This window comes from Takifugu flavidus, chromosome 3, assembly GCF_003711565.1.
Source record: "Takifugu flavidus isolate HTHZ2018 chromosome 3, ASM371156v2, whole genome shotgun sequence".
NCBI classification, from domain to species: Eukaryota; Metazoa; Chordata; class Actinopteri; order Tetraodontiformes; family Tetraodontidae; genus Takifugu; species Takifugu flavidus.
Window position 1 is genome coordinate 15,794,154 of NC_079522.1, and position 22,658 is coordinate 15,816,811.

General features: G+C 42.4%; 1 protein-coding gene across 2 annotated transcripts in view; it reads right to left on the reverse strand.

Moving 5' to 3' along the window:
* LOC130522304 (rho GTPase-activating protein 6) overlaps positions 1–20,550 on the reverse strand; it is a 58,413-nt gene extending 37,863 nt beyond the window's left edge. For both annotated transcript variants that reach the window (XM_057026484.1, XM_057026483.1), the window contains exon 1: positions 19,883–20,550. In XM_057026484.1, coding sequence (XP_056882464.1) covers positions 19,883–20,371 — 489 coding nt within the window. In that variant the 5' untranslated portion in view covers positions 20,372–20,550. The remainder of the gene's footprint in view (positions 1–19,882) is intronic.
* Positions 20,551–22,658: the final 2,108 nt, after the last annotated feature.

Sequence of the window (22,658 nt, forward strand, 5' to 3'; positions counted from 1 at the left end):
CACAGATATCTGGACCTTGTATTTGTCAATGAAAAAGAAATTGAATGTGGCCAGTGAAGAGGAAAAAATATAGAACCAACTGACTCCAAAAGTGATTCTTCCTGTTTTTCATAAATGTTATTTAATACAGTGAATGAAGAAAAAAAAAAAAGCTCAGTGAGATGTAGCGTTACTATCAGTTTTTCTAGTGTTTTTCTTAGTTCACACCAAACACACATAAGAGCCAAGTGTTTCACAAAGAGATAAATTCTGGACCTAACTGTTTGACATGCACTCTTTATTCCCGACGCAAATATTCACTAATAATCGGTCCAAATCTTATAAAAATATTTCAAGAATGATGTCACAGCTGTTCCCGATCCAGTTTAAAACTCTAATCAGATGCAGCTGAAGAAAAGCCAACACAGCGACAAAACAGACTTCAATGCATGGCAGTTGTGCAGCTGATAAAAGAAATGAGAGCAGAACCTTGAAGTGCGGCCCCCTGTTTTTCTGCTTGGGTTCTTTGACTTTTGCCCCTTTTTTTCTTTCAGATGACAAACTCTCACCTAGGCTTCACAAGTTCATTTAAGAACGGGTGCAAGAGATATAAAATGAGGGACAAGAAGAGGGTTGTGTGTGTGTGTGTGTGGGGGGGGGGGGGGGTAAAACCTGGGTACACATAAATGAATTTACAGCAGAAGTTGAACAAAATGGCTCAGAGGAATGACCTCACAACTGGGGAATGTGTGTGTGTGTGTGTGTGTGTGTGTGTGTGTGTGTGTGTGTGTGTGTGTGTGTGTGTGTGTGTGTGTGTGTGCAAGAGACAGTAAAAGAAAGACAATTGGTTACCCTGCACTTGGGAGGCAATCTATACAACAATATATATCTTATCTGTCTCCTTTAAGCGATAACGTTACCCACATGAAAGATTTTTTCTAGAGGAACCAATCACTCAATGTCCAGCAGACAAACACACGCGCGCACACACACACACACACACACACACACACACACAGACACACACAGAGTGTTAAGACCACGTAGGTCTGGATTCAATCTGGGTGCTTCCATCGTCTGGCCATCCCATTTGGTCTAAATTCCCCATACTGTGTCCTGTAGGCCTGTATGGAGGAAACAGGGGGTTGGGGTCCGGGTGGGGTGGAGTCAGCCCACGTGCAGGCACCTCGTCTCCACACCAGCTCCGATCGACTGAGCTTACTGAGGGAGTCTAACGCCACTTTGGTCCAGAAGTAGCTTTTATTAGTCATTTCTAATAGTGTTAATTTAGTAGTAGTAATTTCTACCACATTTTTATAAAACTCCTTGAAGCTGAACATCTACAGTTCAATCATTGCATCATGCATCGCTGCATGTTTCATCATTATCTTATTATATTGGGTTTTATTATTCTTACCAGTCTGTTTTCTATAAAGTGCATAGGTCTTTCTAAATAGATATTAAAAATCTACATTATTTTAAATCATCATTTCATGTTGCAGTAAGTTAATTGGACATGTGTTAAAAAGTCGACTGTTCTTGTGCGTTTTGTTGTTGTAGTACCATGTAGCACCAGTAGGCGATACATGTCGTTTTGTTTTCATTTAATTAATTGTATGTCTTTTTTTAAGTTATTTCCTGGAATATGGTTGATATTTTTCAAACTAGTATGTAAGAAAAATGCAAACTTGGTTTTCCTTCTTTTAGCACATAGAAACATGTGTATAAGACTCTCTAATGTTTATTTCAGCATATTTAACATATAAATGTGTGGGATTTAGATGTTTGTTGAAACAATTAAATAGAATCTATAAATAGATCCTGAGTGGCGAAAAATCACTCTGAACCAAAAAGGGTTTTTTCTGTGTGCGTGTGTGCACAGGTGCTCTCCATGTCAACAGGCGTGCCTCTCAGAGCCACAGGTTTTCATCACCTGACTTTAACTGACGTCACTTCGGAGGAAGAAATCAAGTCCTGGGTTTATCAAGTCTACCCTGTGTGTCATTCCTTCCACTCATCTCTTTATGTTTATGTGTGCCTGCTCTCGTCTTCCTCTCGCCACGCTCGTGTATCTGCTGATCCGTCCGTCCATCCATCTTGCTGCTCTGTCAGCTGGTTTATCTGACTGTTTGGTTGGCAGCTTTGTGAATCCCAAAGTGCTGGCTGGCACCTTTAAATTCTTGTCTTTGTTTATTATGTGTTCAAGACCTGAAAAGCTGTTATTTTGCTCACAGGCCATTTTGCACCAGTAACTTGCAACCCAGATCCTTCTACTTTTATTGATATCACATGTGGTGGTAATCCATTTTGTATGCATTTGGCCCAAGAGAGGAATGTTTCAGACATTATAGAGATAAATGGTCCCAAAAGATAATAGTTTGTGCTAGTTTGCTACAAATCACTGCACAAGCGTATTATCTCTGGGTGTTGAGATGTCGGAGTATCTGAATATTCTGAGTTTTACACCAAAATAAGTTAAATATTGTTAATTTTGTAACTTGCTGCTGTCGAGTCTCGCCTGACACTGTTTTGCAACACACCTATAAATTTGTACATGACGTGCTGTGTTATTGTGCTGCACATGATGCAGGATAATTTCTTTCTCACCGAGGTCACGTGCACAGCAACCAACCCCCAACTCCCCGGACGTGCACCCCAGTTCCTCAGTCATCATGATAAAGGCAGAGTTTTACAAATAAGCCCTCGTCTTTCAGCTCCGTCTCCTCCACTTTAATGCACATGTGCGTGCGACTACGCCTGCACACCAAGTGTCCTTCACCTCCTACGCCTTCGTAATGTTTTCTGCCACAACAGTTGCCATGGCATCACAGCCGGCCAGCTGTGCCAAACGAGACAGTAACAAGGACGTGCGCATTTGCGTGATAGTGCCTGTGTGCATCTGTCAGCACATATGATACTGTACATTAGTGCACCTGCCTTTTTAGCCCCTTTGATATGCTCCAGCTATTTTAAACGGTTATTTTTTTATTTTATTTTTTGCCATGAAGCACTTGCATGGTGTCAAACCCTGCTGAGTAATTGCAGTCATTTTGGGACTTTTGTGCTGCATTCAAAGCCAGCAGGAAAGTAGAAAATGGGCTCTACTTGTTGCTATAGCACCGCAGTGAAAGATTCTGGGTCATGATGGGGAATTGGGGAGAGTAATTTAGGCCAACACGCATGCAAGAGAGCAGATCTGGAGAAAAAGTCAAGGTGTCCATGTCTGGAGTCCATCCAACGCCAAGAAGACAAAAACGCTGTTGACAAAAACGTGCAAGGATCAGCGAAAAACGCAACCGAGTCTGCGTCGCGTAAAACAGCAAGGTCAATGATTTTCTCCGACTTAAAACACTTCCAACAAATTTGGACATGTGTCCTTCGGGAAGAGTGGAGGTAGCTCCGGAACATTTCATCAGGTCTCCCCTCTCCTCTGTGGCTGATGCTGTCTTGCATGATGCAGTGAGTTTAGATTGACTCCCAGCAAACCAAAACAAAAGGCCACTGAGGAGTGTTTCTATTCAGCATACCTCCAGAGACGGGGTGAGCCGGTGGGGGTTGGAATGGCTCAACTAATAGAATAAAGTGTCAACTGAGTGATTAGATGTGAGTGTGTTGAATTTATCATCTCAGCCCAGCTTAATGATTTTCTCTTTCTCTCTCCCTTCTCTCTTATCCAAACATTCTCTTTTTGCACACAGGCTAACATCTGCCATCATGGATATTATATGTCGTTTCCTCCTTTGTATCACCGCCAGGGTACGACAGACGCCTCGTTTCTAGTAAGACAATAACTTGCAAAGCAGATCCTTTAACGTTTGTGCATTTTATCCACATTACATGTGGTGGCATTTTATGTGCCTGTGGCCAAAGAGAAAAGTGTTTCAGACATTATATATGGTCCCAAAAGATAAGAGTTGGCACTTTCAGTATTTTTAGATCAGAAGCAAAGGTTTGCAGCTATATTTGTTGAATCTTTTTCCTCGTTACCTCAGGGGAAAAAATATTGAATAACGGTGCAAATGAGCTCATGCAGGAGTTTATTATCAGTGTGTGTTGCATTCTGTGATGTCATGCCTTGATTTGCCTTGTGTTTAGGCTAGGCTATTTTCTGTATAAATGTTTAATTTGGGGCATTTATGCTCTTTTTCTATTTTGTAAAACAAGGAAGCTGCCGCCACAGTGAGTCATATACTGTGCACAGATGGACAAAAACAGTGGCACATTCTCATTATCTTTTTGTTTTGTTTTTTTATGCAAATGCAGTAAAATTAAACAGGATGAGGATGTGCGGTGAGCCGGCAGAGCTTCAAGTGCCTTTATATCGGCTTGTTTCGATGATAATCAACTCAACCCGGCTGCCATTTTGGTCGCCTGCAATGCAAATCAAAGTGCACAATCTTTTCTGCGTCAGGTGTTGATCAGTGCACATTAGTTCACGTTTAATCTGAGTAAATGCGTATCTGACCTGTTTCTGGGATCTGTTTTTGAAACAACGTCATGTAGCCAAACATGTGAATATGTTACACGGCCAAAGATATATCAAACGTTCAAATTTTAAGAGAATATATTTTATCAAAGACTGAGCCAACCGGCCTCAGAACTTCTCAGCTCAGAGCATAAATATTTAGGCAGCAGTGTAAACACAGCAGCCTTCTAGGAATGCTGCCTTCTCTCATGACAGTGATGCTTTTATTCTTGAGCAAATGGCCTTGATTGTGATCATGATTATTGTTATTATTATTGCTGATAATAATAATAAAAATAGTCCTGCCAATTGAAGGAAAATATCGAAATCATGTCATTATACAGTCACAGGAAATGTGCTAGACAATTAGATTGCTAATAATCTTATGCACTATATAGGTCAGTTTAGGGTGTGCAAGTGTTGCCTTGAAGCTTTTTTAAATGGCTCAAAACTGAGGGGAAACATTGTGCTGTAGTTTTGTGTGTTTAGTTGGATTGAGAAGGAGGAGGAGGCCCACACATCCATCTCATCCCCTTTGCTGTCTTTGGAATGCAGCCGGAATCCAAGCTTGACGCCCCTGTTGGCCACGCCCACACTTGGAATCACACTCCACAACACACTGGCTCTGCTCTTGTCCGTCTTCCTGCTAGGTCGAGTTAACCACGAAATAAGCAGATGCCTGCGCAAACACGTCCAGTTTGTCACTTTTTCTGGCCAACTGAAGGAGTACTCGTGAATCACACAGTCACCGCGCTCGTCCTCACACACCAATGCAGTGTGAAGTTTTGTCTGACTTTAAAATGTGGACCAAAAAAAAAGGTTTCCAGCACTCGGGACTAAATATCAATGATGCTAAAAAGGTTATTTTTGTTAAATCTATGATACGTGTGCGACAAATAAACAACTAATGAACCAGCTCCAGCAGGCCTGGACACATCTATAGCCTGGAAAATGGGTTTTTAGAAGTCGTTACTCAACAACACAGAACAACACAGATAAATCAATCTTTCCATGACTTTGAAATGATTGTTTTGGATAATTTTGCACTTTATTTGTCACCATGGCTTCATGAGGTTCTTCTCAAGACTTCAGTCCCCATTTAAGTTATTTGGGGCATCTTAATTCAAACCAAATTTTAGCAAATCTAAAGACAGGCAGATGGTGGTGTTCCTTCCAGGAAAATATGACAATGTTTATGCCTTGCAAGGATATAAAGTGAGACTTATGCAGATGTTCGGGTGTTGTTTTTGTGATTTTTTTGTGATTATTCCTTTTATTGGCTTTTCCATAACATGCACAACCGTATCGGGGGTCAGACATTCAGTCAGATGTCAGTGTTGGACCTGCAATGTGGAGTTATTCACAAATGTAAATACCTCTTTCACGTTACAAGCAGGCGTAATGTCCAGTGAGGTACGAAGAACACCATAAGTGACGCTGAACACCTCTCAATGTCTTGGCCACTATTTTCAGTCCCATTTATCATCAGAGCCAATGTTGTTTTGCTCTTTTCCACTGCAGAGATCTCACGTTGGCTGCGTCATTTCTCTTAATGCTGACGCTCCAGGACGATGCTTTCTTTGTTCTAGCCCCCAGAGCCAGGGTCCGCACTGTGTTTACATCGTCATGTTGTTGTCATGGCAACAGACAGATCCTCGGTATGAAAGTCAGCAGAGTTGGCTGCAGATATTTCATTTCAATGATGAAAAATCATGAAATGGAATTGGGGGTATTGATGATAGACTGAAGTATTGAAATTGCAAATAATATATGTATTACGGATTTTTTTAATGAAATACTTTAGAACAACATTAGAACATAAGCAGGGATGTATAGCTGATGTTTAGCCCCAGCATCACCAGATTTAACAGCTGTTGTGACTGCATGACACAGAGGTTCTGCTGGTCCAAATCAGTGTGAAGTGACTTAAATGACTGCATGGAAACGTGCAAAATGTTTAGAAATAAAAAGTGGAGCGGGAGCTGCACATTGACTCTGGCACACATGCTGGATGACTGTGGTAACTCATTTCAGAGCCTATTAAATCCCCATTAACACACAGCCTCCCCGCTAGTCTGTGCTAATATAATCCAGGTGTGTGTGTGTGTGTGTGTGTGTGTGTGTGTGTGTGTGTGTGTGTGTGTGTGTGTGTGTGTGTGTGTGTGTGTGTGTCCTTGTACTTGGTACATACTGAGTACTAAAATCCACATTCTTCTAGCAAAGTGATGACATTTGTGAGGAGGAGGAAGTGAAGACATTTAGGCTGGTCCTCACAACATCAAAGGTCTGTTGGAGGATTAAGAGGAGGCTTTAAGGTCGCGGTTAGATTTGGGTTTAGGATGGGGTTAGAGTCAGGGTTAAGGTTGGGGGGTTAGTTGGGATGGGTAGGGTTGGGTAAGTAGCTTGGGAATGCATTATTCTTATGAATGTCCTCCCAAAGATAGAACTAAACAAACCAAAGAAACACAAACATGTGTGTATGTGTGTGTGTGTGTGTGTGTGTTACTTCCACTCTATCTTTCAGAAATTTTCTCATTTGATGACTTTCCCTACCCTCAGTATACAGTATATGGTGTATATTTTTTTATTGCAGGTAAAACTATATTATCAATTGCAAAAAGAAATCTAAATTACCTCCATCTGTGTGTGTTTGAGAGACTTACACGCATGTGCACCATGCTGGACACACGTCCATCCACATGTCCTGTGTGTATTCCTGAATTATACCCAGTGACTGCTGGGATGCCAGCGCCATACAGACATACGTTCATCAGGTGAACGTACCAATGCATGATTCAGGAATCTCAGTCATCTTTAATACACATCAGTTCAGGCTCAGCGCTCCTAATAACGCCTCTTCTGCCCCATCCAGCCACAGTATTTCTGCAATATAAGCCATTTGTTCACAGGAGATACCTTGAAATATAACTGTACAGTTAAAAATAATAAGACTGATGATGAAACTAATCAAACACAACAGTGAGTTAAATTGAGGCCTAAAGGTGCTGAGACTGATGCTTGCGTCAGGTTTCCTTCGCCATGGGGGCCATCTCTGATCACATCAGCCACCCACACTTTTTCTTTATTTCAATCAAACCAACTGTTGCTTCTGCTGGAAGTGTAAACGGCATCACTTCCTGCACTGGTGGAATGTTTCCAGGAGAGACCTCTGTGACTCCAGGTTCTGAGAGGAGCTCCGGAGCAGATGTGCTCTCTAGACGAAATCCTTTATGTGTCTGATAACTGGAACCAGCTTTGACCCTCTGGATTAGAACATTTAGTCTTAGAAATTATTGCTCTCTCTCTCTCTCTGTTGCTCTCTCTCTCTTTCCCTCTCTCTCTCTCTCTCACACACACACACACACACTGATGTTCTGGGAAGGTACTCTCCAGGAGAGAATATGATCTGTGCTTGGAAGTGATGCTGTTCCAAACTGTGTGTGTGTTAGTTAAATATATTTTGTGACAGTACAATCAGCCCCAGTGGTCTCATATAAGAATATTTTGCAAGTGTGTAATAACAACATTGCAGGGCCATATTTTCTTCACTATTTTTGTTGTTGAACGGCTGAAACTCTGGGGGAAATGGTTATTTAGAGTTGATTATATGTATGTTGGGTTGTATAAATGCGGTCACCAACATGGCTGTTATGTAAATATTTGCAGCCTCACATATTTTCAGCCTGTAAAATCTCCTTTTAAAGGGTTTTTCGGGAGAAACGGCGCATCCGTGGGCTTTAAACAGTTTTCCTTGGCTCCAGGGCAGTAAAATTTGTTCAGAGCGCAGCTGGTATCAGCTATTGTAATGTTTTTGTTTGATACTTATGACATAGAGTCGGAAAAGACAGATGTGCACAGCTGTGACTGGCCATATTGCAGACCACCCACCTTTTTTGCCGTGACTCATCGTTGCGTTTACCAACTCATTCGCTCCTTCTGCTGGCAAGAATAAGTTATTACGCTCACACACATTAGGATGATGCAGTTTTCCATTTTTAGCCTTTTCCATACATATAAACAGTTTAATCCATTTTTTTTCAATATTGACAGAACTTGTGGTGTATATTTGAATGGTTATAGTGTCTGTGGGAACTGCAGCTACTTTATAATAATGTAAAATTTCAACATTCTGAGTCCAGGCAGAGAATTTCTGGTTCTTTTTTTTTTTTTTTTTTTTATCAATCAGAAGATCTGGCAAAACCCTTGCTTTGCTTCTCTGACTTGCATGCTCAATTTTAATTCGCACCTACCGCTTTGGCCTCTAGGTGGAGGCAAAAGCGATTTTACTCATTTATTCTCAACAATAAGGGTCCATTAAATGTCTGTGTATGCTAATTTAAGTGTTTTTCTCCTACTGCTTCCATAGAAAGAAAGAAACTTTACTTTACTCTAATATCACATTTATAGGTCAGTACATGCACACAGATAAAGAGAGATGCGCGTAAACACACGATGCACGTAAACACACATACACACACACACACCACACACACACACACACACACACACACACACACTGAATCCAATCCAATGTCTCTCTCCCTAGTGGAACTCTCAAGTTCCACTGCTGTGTTATGTTTCTATTTATAGCTCCAGTCACTGTCCCAGCTGGGTCTCAAATGCCTGCTGCCTGATTCTGTTTTGTTTCTCCCTGTATGCAGGAGGATGGGGAAGAAGAGATGGCTGGTAAGAGCTTCTCTGCTTTAATTAAGCCAGGGAATCATTTGATGACAGTTAGAAGTTGGTCATTGGTCCAATTTTCATGCCAACCAGATGTTGGAATTGCAGCATGACCATTAGACCAGCATCGTCGTTCCTCCGATGGAAACCTTTCTAATGTTGAGTGGACTGACTTCTTAAACTCGATTGTATTGAGGGTATTCAGCAAGCTCTTAAAGTTTACAGACCATTTTCTACTATGTGTTGTTTTATCAAACACAACCAACACAAACAAAACCCAAATCCAAACTTTATAGGAACTTTTTAAGTTGGGGATGGGGAAACTTTTGATGGGGTTTTTTGACGCGCTCTTCTGCCCCCTCCTGGCGACTAGCGAAATATCGCCATCCTGTCAATCAGTTACCAGACAAATACGCGCTCCAACGGTAAAAACATCAAAATCTTAAACACACCCGTGTGCTACCCTCAAGAGTGGATCCTGTCAATTCTGTGGTTCTGTTTGCTAATATTTATAAATGAGAGTAAATAATCCATTCATTTCTGCCACAATAAAAAAAAGCACAGACTGAATTGAGCATTACAAGTGAGTGATGATAGCTTTCTTATCATCAGGCATGTAAAAATATCCATATTACTTTATTATTACAAAACTTAACTAGGCAATTGAGATTGTAAGAAAATAAGATACGTCAATGATTCTTGAAGACCAAGAATACCAAGAATATTCCAGTTTTCATCATGTTTCTATTTCTAATCATCAAATATGGTGGTCCAGGTATGCTTACAAGACTGGGAATTTAGAATACACATGTAAACACAAATAAAAGAAAGCACACTGTATATAAAAGCATTAAAGATGACTAATTTCACTGCTGAGGGCACCACAGACATGACTTCCTGCATCGATCCTGAGCTGGAGATGAAAACAAGCAAGGATTTTTTCAGTCAGTAAAGGTGACAAAAGGTTGGATGTGTCTGTAAAAAAAAACAGGCTGGGTCAGGAAGACAAAGGAAGTTTGGGGGTAGAGTGTCAGTCAGCTTCAGCAGGAGCCCTGGGGCCTCACCAAGATGCTGACCTGGAATTCCAAATAAATAATTCCACAAACCTCAAGACGCTCATTCACTTGCACACACACACACACACACACACACAAACACAAAATGGGGTTTATGTCCAAAGCTGTGGCTTATTTAATATGGGTTCACAAGAATTTGAAGGTATATTTAACCAGTGTGATCAGTCGGAAAAAACTGCCTCCACGTGCAAAAGTCTCCTCACTCACTGCCAGGTATTAATTCTCAAAGCTTAGTACTCATAGTGGCCTAAATCCTGCATGTGTGAGCAGGAACACTCAGTTAATCCTCACTAAATACAGCACAAAACAAATTGATTTAGTAATAAAAGGGAGGTGTGACACGGGGGTCAACCTGAGCTGCTTCTAATGTGACCAATTACAGCTGCGCCTGAGCTATATTTATTAACAAAAGTGGAGCTTGCACACATGCATTTGGAAGCAACTTGCCCGCGAGGCACGAGAGAAAGATGACCTCCGCTGAAGTCCAGGGCTTGATCAAAATAAAACTAAAAATGAAATTGGTTTTTATTCCTTTGGGCTCATATTTTAGCAGTGAAACAGGATATGAACGCTCGGTGTCCTCTCTGTGTTCCCAATAAAGATGCACGCAGAGACTTTGTGGAGGAAAATTGAGAAAAAGCGAAAAGGATTAGGGACCAAATGCAGAAACGCTGAAGTCCAACTGTAAAAGAAACACTCTTTCTGTCACTGGCCTGTGAATGAGGAGCAAGCCACGTCAAATGTCCCAAGCTGGGATTCAAACCCAGAACCAGCTTGCTTCTCCATTTGTTATCTTGCGTATTTGGCTGGGAGGGTTACCTCAAATGACTTGATGCAATTTTAAAATAAATAGTTTGGAGAATGGGCAAAAAGCAAAAGAAGCATTTGAAGAATTATAATTAAAGGGATTCTGGAACAATGGACAAAGGTTTTGTTCTCTGTGGGTCCAATTGAGAGTGTGCCCTGGTGTTATTCACCTTCTGGCCGGGTTGAATGAACGAATCCAGAGCTAGTAAGTAAGCTAACATTCGAAATGCTAACACACTTTCACCATTATCCATTTCTTGAAATATGGACCCACAGTATCAGAATAACTCCAAAAATTATGGCATCACTGCTCCAAAGTGGGCACATTTGAGATGTGGGTAAAGTTTGAGTGAGTGTCACAGCAGAACTTCGAGAGATTCAGAAGGCAACATAAATGTGCTAAATGAGTAAAATGTAAAGTTGAAGCTCAACACCCTCCGGCACATTTGTAAGGAGATCCATGTTTTCCCTCTGTCCACTGGCAAACCACATTAGAGGGCCCGCTAGGCAACACACAGGTCACTCAAGTGCACATAAATACTCAGAGGGACGTATATTCTGCCATCCAGAATGGGAAAACGGTGTAACTGGATCATCCACCTTCTGCCTCTGGATCCTCTCCTCCGCATGGTACCTCTGCATGCAAAATGGTGTTTTCTCACTGGCGCTGAGGTTTAATCTGCACCAGACACACAGAAAGAGAGACAAAGAGAGAGAGAGAGACAGAGAGAGAGAGAGAGGTCCTGGCGGGGGAAATTAATGTTTGCTTCTCAGCCATCTCCATTTCCAACTGTTCTCTTTTCCTCCACTGTGAGGAAAAGGTCCTGAAAAGCTTCGGGAGCACGTTCTCCTGTTTTGTTGCATCCTATGGTTCTTTCTCAGCGGAGACGTCACGTTTCTGTCAATAATCGAGACTGGACCCAAAAATGCATTCTGCATAGACTACCGTATTTTCACGACTATAAGGTGCGCCTTATAATATGGAGCGCCTTGTGAGTTCCAAAATCTGTTGTGCACCTTTGGTGAGTGCGCTACGGTAAACGCTCCGCCAATCGATTAGCGGCACACCTATGCGTAAGGACCCCCTAAAATGGCGCCGGTCAAGCGAGACGCATATGAATGAGGCTTACTTTAAACTGCAGGCCATCGAATATGCGGCTGAAAATGGCAATCGAGCAATCTTAGTGTTGTCGCCTTATGAGGAGGCGGCATCTCTCCATACGCGCGAGGACAACTGTTGCACAGCGGCTGCCCGCGGATTACCAGGAGAGGGTGGCCATCTTCCCTAACCCTAACCCTAACCAGGAGAGGGCGGCCATCTTCCCTAACCCTAACCCTAACCAGGAGAGGGTGGCCATCTTCCCTAACCCTAACCAGGAGAGGGCGGCCATCTTCCTTAACCCTAACCAGGAGAGGGCAGCCATCTTCCCTAACCCTAACCAGGAGAGGGCGGCCATCTTCCCTAACCCTAACCAGGAGAGGGCGGCCATCTTCCCTAACCCTAACCAGGAGAGGGCGGCCATCTTCCCTAACCCTAACCAGGAGAGGGCGGCCATCTTCCGCACCTACTGCGGCGACAAGATAACCGCGCCCAGCCACATCTATGAGGCAGCGGCGGGCGAGTTATGCCACCATATGCAGGTGGATTGTAGATGTATGGGCCATGATACCGTCTTCATGTATTGGAAGAGCTTTCACAAAATCAACGCTGAACCACAACCGGTCGGTGAGTCAGATTCAGATGATTAAGAAGAGGAATTCGGGATGTTGGACATAGTGCAGCTGTTTAATTCAGATACAGAAGATGAAAACTTTGATGGTTTTGTGGCGGAAATGAATATTCTGTTCAATAAATGTGTCGAAACTCACTGTTTTACTTCCGTTGTCATTTTTTACTGTATGTTTCAGCATGCGCCTAATAATACGGTGCGCCTTATGTATGTTTTAAATACAGAAATAGCACCCATAACTGAGACTGCGCCTTTTAATACAGTGCACTTTATGGTCGTGAAAATATGGTATGGTATGGCTGGATCCCTCAGATCATCTCACCGGATCAAACATTGATCCCAGATTTCCAATGAAGCAATGAGCTTCCAACAGCATTAGCATAATGACTATAAGCGTCCATGAATGGGAAAATGTGTGCAATCTCGAAACAGGGATTAATACAATGACACGCGGGTAATCTGATAGAGTAGTAAACGGGCTAATTGCACACTGAGAGAGGTTTGTGATATAAAATGACTGTCGATAAGCCCCAGTTAATAGAATTCCCCCAAGCAACACTGGGCCAGGGATCTCACTAAATGGTGGGCACGTGCTTCTTTGAGTTGACGTCAGTAGCTCACTTGTTTATCTGTGTCTTATAAGATTCACCCGAATGTTTAAGTTCTATGATATGATTCTTCCTTTGGGTTTTGAATGGCAAAAAGTATTTTTTTTATTATACTAAAGGGAACCCATTTAGTATGTTTTAACTCTAAAAGAACTAAAGCTGTCAAATATAAAGAAGATAAATGAAATGTTGGGCAATATTTGCTGCTTCTGTAAGATCCACCCTGAACTGAGTGACGTTTGGTTCTCATTCAGCCGCGTTCCATCCAACTCCAGGTGGCCTTTCTGTGCACGCTAACAACCAGGCCCACTGAGCTTAATGAGGGCTGTAATCAAACTACAGCTTCTCCCTGGAGGGGAGCGGTGCACGGCTCACGTACACCATAACAAAGGCTGTTTAGCAACAAGAAACAACAGGTTCAGAGGTATTTGTTAAAGGGATTCTGTTCAGTTGGATCCAGACGTCACATCAAGGACACCCTCAATAAAACAGCTGTATTTGCTCCTTTATGATATTTTATTATAACGATCAGGACAAGACCATAGTTTCAATTATTACAACTGTCCCCTAATTGGATAAAATGAGGTGACAATTGCAATGTAAATAATTCAGGATCATTTGACTTTTGATTTCCGTTCAGCGGCTGCACTTTCTCCAGTTTCTACCATGACTAGACCTCTTTTGCAGTTTGAGGTTCTCCAGTTTTCATAGCAACCTATGATGGAATAATGGCAGCAATGTCTCCATTGCTAAAACCCTCTTGATCCAAGATCAAATCCCCTGAAACGCTTTTTTTTTCAAACTTGAATGACTTTTTTGACTCAGAGTTCCTGTTTTTTTGCCGAGCACTTTTATTCATGCATTCCACGGACATCAAGCCGTCCTGGCCTCGTCCTGCCAACTCAGGCCTCCTCACTTTGACGGAACTTAGGGAGGAAATTGGGGAGGAGAGCGAAGTGTTGCATAGCCTCGCTCTTTCCAAGACAATCTCCAAGACTTAAACGCCCTCCTGCTATTGTGATTGATTTCAGGTCCATTAAATTCAAAAGAGAGTTTCTCAATGATCTAAAACTCAAGTAGAGTAGAGAGCACTGTTAAAACACAGGACTAAACTAATTTCATAGCTGGGAGAGCTTGGAAGAGCCTCTTTTAGGATAGTTTGCTTCATTTGGTTGATTACCGTAGTTAGTTGGCATCAAATCCAAACCGAATCCAAACAAATGCAAACTGAAGCAGCCTCTCTGTAACAACATATAATCATGGAAAGGGGTGTAAGTTTTAAGCTGAACTCTCCTCTTAAAAATCCAATTGACCAATTAACTAGGGAAAAGATCACATCTGCCCCTGGTGGGTGAGGCTGGATTAGCAGTCTCTCCGTTGTCATACTGTTGCTGTAAACACCTCAATTTGGACCACAGCCGGAAATAAATTTATGCATTGTTTTTCTTTAAAACTGCTCCTGGAGGCCGACAGTGATGCAAGCAAGTGGCCTGTCTTATGTGATTGGAGGCATGTGCATGAGGGCCAAGGAAGATGTCAGATACACCGTTTCTCCAGTTTGGAGAAAAAAAAACATTTTAAAGGAGCTGAAAACACATCTTCCCCTTTTTAAATAGATATTTCACAGCCCTATGTGTACGTGTGTGTGAACATGTGAGTGTGTGTGAGTGTGTGTGAGTGTGTGTGTGTGTGGGCGGGGGGGGGGGGGGGGGGGGGGGGGGGTATCAAAATATTTCAAAGTAATGTTATGCAGGAAATTCCCAACCATGGCCAACAAACCGTCTTGAATGGATTTAAGCTCTTAGTCAGGTTCTTGTTTAATTGCGAAGCTGGAGGAGTTGGAAATGTTACCTTTAAAGGAAGCAGAGATCAGACCAGGTTCTTTCACAAACAGGAATTCCGTAATGTTTGCTTCCTATTGTGCGCAATTAAGTGGGCGCAAAAGCATTTTTGAGATTTTTGGGTGGAACAGAAGTGGGCAGTCTATATCACTGCTGCATGACTTAAGGATTCTGGTGTGGAAGAGAAGCGAACACTTTTTTCTTGCCTCGATTAAACCCGTGAAATAATAGGGGGTAAAATTGCTGCATTTTCGGCTCGGTTAGTTCGATCATTCAAGAGAAATCCAGGGCAAACTCTGTGCACGTTGCCAGCTGTTTTGTTGTCGGGTGTGGTGGCAGCGAGCCAAGCTAGTTTGGTATGTTCCCTTCTGGTTACCCGTCTTTTGTCGCTAATAACAGGGTTTTCACTTAAACTCTGGTAAATTCATTTTTGATTCTCAAAATCACCTTATTGCGCGATGTTAATGCACCACATGTAACCTTAGAAAGTGTAAGCATGACAAATAAATTTAAAAAAACCCATCATTACTGTTGATTTTACTAGCTAAAATTAGATTTTCAGTGAATACAAATGATAAATTATATTTGTATTCTCATCTGATTATTTAACATGCAGACAATATTGTGCATCTGTGATAGAAATGAAAATAAATGTGCCCAATTTACTTTTGCAAATATACTTCTGGAGTCCTCAAGTGTTTGGGTTGTATTAGCAGGCTAATATTTTCTCATTTGAAAAAAAAAAGGGTACTGTGATCATATAATGACAGGATTATCAATCAAATATCACTCAAGTCCCTGTTTTCAATGCTCTGGGGGATGAGGAATGTGCCAAACTGTGCAATAGAAGCTAAGGTCTGACCTGTGAGTGGTCCATCAACATTGCTATATGGAGCCATGGGGCTAGCATAGCCAAGAAAACAAATTCAGAGGTCCTAAGAAAACAAATGACAGTGTTTCTTTAGTTCATCTCTGAACTCTAAGTACTCTGATGTAGGTCTGTCTCACCAATGACAAATAAATACGAAACAACACGGATGGTTCAAAAGAATTTCAGGAATGCTAACACCTAAACACCTAAGTCACTGCTCACATGACGCTTCAATAAACACTCAGCTTCTGTTTTTACGTCTTGACTTTGAGGGAGTCCATCCATCCGTCCATACATCCCGCTGCTCAAACCACAGTTCCGTTACAAAGTAAGCAGAAAAATGAGCTTTGCTTTGTGAAAACACACTAAAATCACCACCTACTGTATCATCACCGAAGCCATCGATGGCTTATGAATGATCAAAACCAGTCCTTTAGCTTTATTAGCTTAAGCTTTCTCTAGCTAATCAAGAATTCTATTTTTAAACCTTGACAATTTGAGTTAGCAATAAATGTTTCTGCACCCCCAAAAACCGGCGGGAATAAATGAGCAGATTCCTCTCTGAGCCTCTGTGCGTCCAGTCCATTATCCTACTTAAACTCCAAAACTCCAGCCAGTCACCATTCCCTTGAAGAAACCACTTGAGTTATTTTGCAAGAGCGTGTGTTGATATGCTTCTTGAGAACCCATCAGTCCAAAAGAAGAGTCTCTTCCCATCACTGCCAGCGCGGCTGTAACAACATTTTGCATCATTGCTCTTCCGCTATTGAGGTGGCCGATATCACTGTGGGAGCAACTTTTAGGCCTTTATTGCTCCATCTCCTGCTCTCTGCCCTATCTGCACCCTAAAAGGCATCAGCACAGGCCCACACATGTGAAGGCAACACTCTGAGCTTAAGCTAAATACTTTAAGAGTCAACAGTGAATATCTTTTTCACGCAAGCCGCAATTTTCCATTATTTTTCCCTCCCAAACTGGAACCAGTTACTCTAAATGGTCATGCTCAGACTTACGGCGTTGGGGCCAAGTGGGATAGCCGGGCCCCGCACAGCTTGTTAAAATCATCCAGTCTGTGGCTTCTGAATACTATAAATCTGAAAACAAACAGATGTTATCTTGAAATATGGAACACAGTTTATTGTTTCTTAGTAATGGAGATGAGGTAATAATCATGAGCAGTGCTGGATGTGCAACCACAGCTCTGCAGCCAACAGAGAATCTCGTCGTTGGGTTTGACGGCAGTGGAAAAATGCAATATAACACACCTTGCTTGGGTGTTTCAAAAAGGCAAAACACCCAAACAAGCTTAACGGACCCGCCAAGATATAGAACTGCCCTTAGGACCTTTTAAAATTCACTGAGCAATCTTCCGATCTCGAGATAATGATCATCCACAAGTCTGGAAGTCCCTCTTCCACTGGTCTCAAAAGAAAGGTAAATGACTGAAATTAGCTTTTATATCGGCATTTCTTGCCCTAGTTTAGTGAATACGCTGTGATAGATGATCCAAGTGGTGAGGATCTTCAGCAATCATGAGAAATTCTTGGCCCTCTGCTCGATGATGAATGGGGTCAGAGTCAGATGATAAAACTGATCCCTCTAACGCTGTTCAAGCAAAGTGAATCAGAGCATTGTGGCTAAAGAAAAGGACCATTTAAAGGGTTCATCTCAAAGCTAGTGATTTTTTACAGACTTGTGAACTTGGAGGGACAGACATCCAAGTATGTGCTTTCAGCCATACTGTCGCTGGCTGAGGAGAAATGCATTGTGGCATAACTAGTTGTCACAAGTCCACACGAGGTTTTCTGCATAATTTTTAAAATGGGCAGAGCAGATACGCATCTGAGGAACTTGGAAGGTACTCAGTAGTTAGAGTACTTAGAACTGGAGCAGTACTCGGGTGGCAACAAATGATTTTTCACAAATAGCAGAGAACACAGGTATGGAAAATAACACCGTTCCTCAATACTCGGTAGCATGCAGGAACGATCTTGTGAACTTCGAGAGTACGTACTTGAGCATTCATACCTTGAAGTTTTGAAGTACAAACTTTTTGCTATTGCTGCTGCTGAGGTGAAGTGCATTTTGGGATACCTAGCTGCCCCAAGTGTACAGAAGTCACGTCTGACACATAATTGATGAAATGGGCAGGGCAAGTACACTTCTGGGAAACTTGGAGCGTACCTGGTAGGTAGAATGTAGAATTAGGACTGTGCTTACGTAGCAATCAATGGTGTTTCACGAGCGCGCAGGGTAGTACATGTGACTAGGGAAACACCTTTTAGCTGCAGGTTTTCATTCTGGCAGCATTAAAAAAAGACTAATATCAAAGAATATAGAATAAAAACAATTCAATGAAATGATTTAAAATCCCTTTAGATGCACTAATACAACTTTTACAACACTAATCTGAATGTATACAAAGACTTTTAATTGCAATCTTAACTGCAAAAGTACTTACCTACTCAGCAAAATAAGAGACTTATGACCAAAAGACTGTTCGTGTTTATTCAGACGAATATATTGACAGGATCAATAAGAGCAGCTAGCCTATGCATGCTATAGCTAGGCTTGACACTAATGCATAACCTGGCCTACTTTACATAGAGCTGTCCAACAAATACAGTAAACTGCATGATGTGTATTGTGGCTTATATAAATCAAACAAATGTTCTTTTTACCCCCAGAGTTTTCATCTGAAATATTTAAATAATTATTCACTACATTCCATACGTCAAGCTAATGGTGTGTGAAGGTTCCTGGCAACACAGCCAGGCTTTTGGCTCCATATTTTTGCAAACACTCAAGGGCACAGTAACGTCACAGTCCAGTGCGGACCAACAACTCCAAACCGAAGGCTCCGTGTTATTCTCGGCGTGCCGAGAGTCCATGTGGTGGGAAAGAGCCTGACAAGCATGGACTCATCAACATCTCGGACAGGAAGAGAGGGAGGAGAATGTGGATGCGTGTGTGCGAGCATGCTGCAAGAACTTGAAACGAGTGTAGCTGGAGCCGTGCAGCGGAATCGGAAAAAAGGGGGAGAGCTTATCAAGGGTTGTGCGATTTGACCCTTGCAGTCGTGAGAACTGAGTCCCTTAAGAACCCCGCAGCACACACTCATGCAGTGTAGCATAAATATAAGCCCAGGCATAGAAAAAGACAGTAACTTAACAAAGGAAGCAGGTGGATTTGTGCCAAAAATGTAGTTTCTAAACCCCCCACCCCCAACCCCCCTGCTGGAAATAAGTCGCTCAAGTATGTTTTGTTAAGGATTTTATATGCCATTCCTTCACCTATTCACACTCAATTTGAAGCCCATATGAAGACAAAGGCTTAAGCAAACCGCCATGAAACAATAGAAAGAAAAAGGGGGATTTAGTGAGGAATCAGAGTACTTCATCGCATGGGTTATTGGAATTATTTAATCCTCTGAAGCCTTTCTTGAAATTAACCAGTGAGACTTTTGGTGGGACTGAAGGGAAAAAAAGTATCCAGGTGAGAGGTTCAGGTGATCAACCCCTTGTTGGTTCCCCTTATACCCATGGGCAACCTATCTGCTGCAGTTGTGGAGCACTGGTTTGATTCTTGGGTTTCTGGACGGTTCCCAAGTGGAGGTCAGTGCTGGGTCGGCACTCCCTCCTCCTAAATCATCCACTGCACTATTCCAACACATACACTATCTGTCTTGATTTCCCACAACTTTACCACAAACTATTATTAAAGGAAAGGGAGATTTCACAATCTTGACTGTCTAACCTGGAATCCAACAGCTGGATGGAGTTAAATGGCACCTCAACTCAGTTGTGCATGCATTGAATGGCGTACCTCGAATTTCCACACAACGTAGGCGTGAAAGCTGGCCGGCTGTGCTTTCTTCTGCAGCCATCTCCGCGGGGAGAACAGTGTCCCTGGCGGCGCTGCGCCCGGTGCCCGCAACAGAAAGGGTAAATCCGCAGCTGTATTCCTTTTGGCAAGTTTCACCGTGTCATAGTCAAAGTGGAAGTTAGACGATGGAGACACATCCAAAGGTAAGGAAGGAGATGATAGGGAAGGAGTTATGGGCTCCTTAATGAGCGGAATCCGGGCGCGTAACGCTGGCATCACAGCCCAGCGCTCCGGAGACGCACCTGCGTCCCCAGGTGCCGCCGCCGGTCCGGGACATGTAGTGCTCGCTCCATCTGTGTCGGTGTCACAGTGTCTAATTATGGCAGGATCCAGGCTCCGGGTTTGGCGTAGCCTCCGTTTTGTTATGGCTTTAGACGCGGGAGAGGAGCAGGAAAAGACGCTGTTGAGGAGTCCTTGAGCGGCAGACATTATGTTGGGTCTCACATCAGCGCTTCTCTGCGCGTCACTCTAAAAGTATCCTTATCTTCTCTCCATGAACTCTAAGGTGATAGTTCGAGCCAAAGAAGAGCTGGAATGTTTGCTGCTGAGGCAAAGCTGGCACATGCGAAAGTCCTCTCTTCTTCTTCTCATGCGTTCCACTGCGCGTCGGCCACACTGAACTGGAGTGAGGAGAATGCGTGCGCGTGCACGTACGTGCAAGGGTGAGGGAGGGGTGCAGAAAACTTGAGATCAGTGTTTACACAGTCTTTCCAGTGACCGAAACGATGCTAAAATGTCGACATTCATTCGCACCTGAAGAGTTCTGATCCTCTGCCTCGTTCAGACAAGCGTCATTTTTCACCTCAGTGGCCAAAACGTGCAACATTACTTTGAAACCACAGTATTTCCTGCAGCTGACTTGCTCTAAGTGTGTTATTAATGAAGATAAAACAGGTACATGGATGGATAGAATATTCAGTTATGCAGAAGGTCATGCACACGGAATTATCTGGGGATGAAAATAGGCATATTAATCCTGGCCACCTATAATCCACCACACTGTCTTGCAGTAATAAGGTAAGAAGCCTGCTGTGTGCTATTATTGGTAAAGACGAGGAGTGGACATAAAACAGTCAGTTGCCTTTTTTTTTTAAATACACACCTGTGTGTGACACTGCATCCAATTGACTTTGTAAAAATTGATGCTTGAGCAGGAGCTCAGTAATGTTAGTGTGGTGGGATGGTGTGCACATTAATGAAGAGAGAGAGTGACAGAGAGGGAGACGGAGCAGGGGGAGGGGGGATTGGACAGGAGCATGTGTGGGCCAGTGTGTGAAAGTATGGGAAAAATGAGAGGAGACAGCGGGAGCCTGGAGAGGAGGGTGCCGGACGGCTGATAAAGGAGCTTATGAAGCTGCGCTGCGTGTGACACACACACACACACACACACACACACAGAGGCATGCACACACACAACACAGCGTGACACGACCCTGATAACAGCTGAGATAGATCTGACCCTTCTATAAACAATCACCGGGGGGAAAAGAATGAGACTCGGGGCTGGGTGAAAAGACAGGAGAGGGGATCCTGAAGTACAAAGGCATTGTGTTGTCGAGAAGGATTTTGGACAGAAGCTATAGATTATGGCTCGAGGCCAACTGCCCTCAAGATTTTGGGGGGGTTGGAAGGCCAAAAACAACAGAAATATGAGGCAATAGTGTGAAAGTGAGAAGATATGTGTGTGTCAGCAACATCCATCATTTCGCAATTTACTTCTTCCGAGCTATTCATCACATTCTAACGACAGCCTCTCACTCTCAGATTGTGAACGCAGTGTATTCGAACTAAACAAGTACCTTTATGAGGGAAATAAAAGTAGTAAACAAAATGATGACATATTGAAGTACATTTGAAATGCATTTAAATGGATGTATGTATTTAAATGTGCCCATACAAGGACATCAATTTCATTGCGATATACTTATATTTCAGATCAGGGAACATTTTAAAAAAGTTAGTTTTATTTTTTATTTTTTGCAAAGTAAATACTTTTTACAAATAATTGCCACAATGTTTTCAGAGCAAGTGTCTACTGTACATTTTTTCAAAATAATGAAATGACTTATCTGCATACCAGTAGAAACCAGTGCATTAAAAATGCATTGGTCTTTTTTCAGAAGTGAAATGTTTCACTAGTAAATCAAGTACACATACGGCCAATTTGTACCAAACCATTGCTTCTTTTATAAAACTGTAAAAACAAGATTAACGTGAATCAAAAACCGCTTGATGTTTGTCAAAATGAACCACCATTAGGATGGAAGAGACCATGGATATATCAACAGTGCCGCACTTCAGCATTGCAGATTCAGTATTGCGCGCACACAGTCCATATTTGGTGTACAATAGCAGAGCTGCACCATTCTGCCTGAAGCCATTTTAAGCAAATGAATCTTGATTCTGACTGCATCTCTATAGAGGTGGACCTGCTGGCAGAGGATCATTGTACATACCACTGTCAACAGCTGGATTACAGAAGTGAAAGCAAGCAGTGGTTGGCCAAGATGAACTCTTGATGCATGGTCTGTTTTGATTTTTTTTTATCTATTAGGCATAATGTGCTTGTGTGTTGTTACTGTGAGGTGTCTTTCCATGCACAGCAAAGTAAAAGATTAGACTGTTGAAGTTTCTTCTACCGTATTTATCTAAAAGCAAAAAAAAAAACTCATTTCAAAACTATGTAAACTTTTTGTAGAAACACATGCTTTCTCTA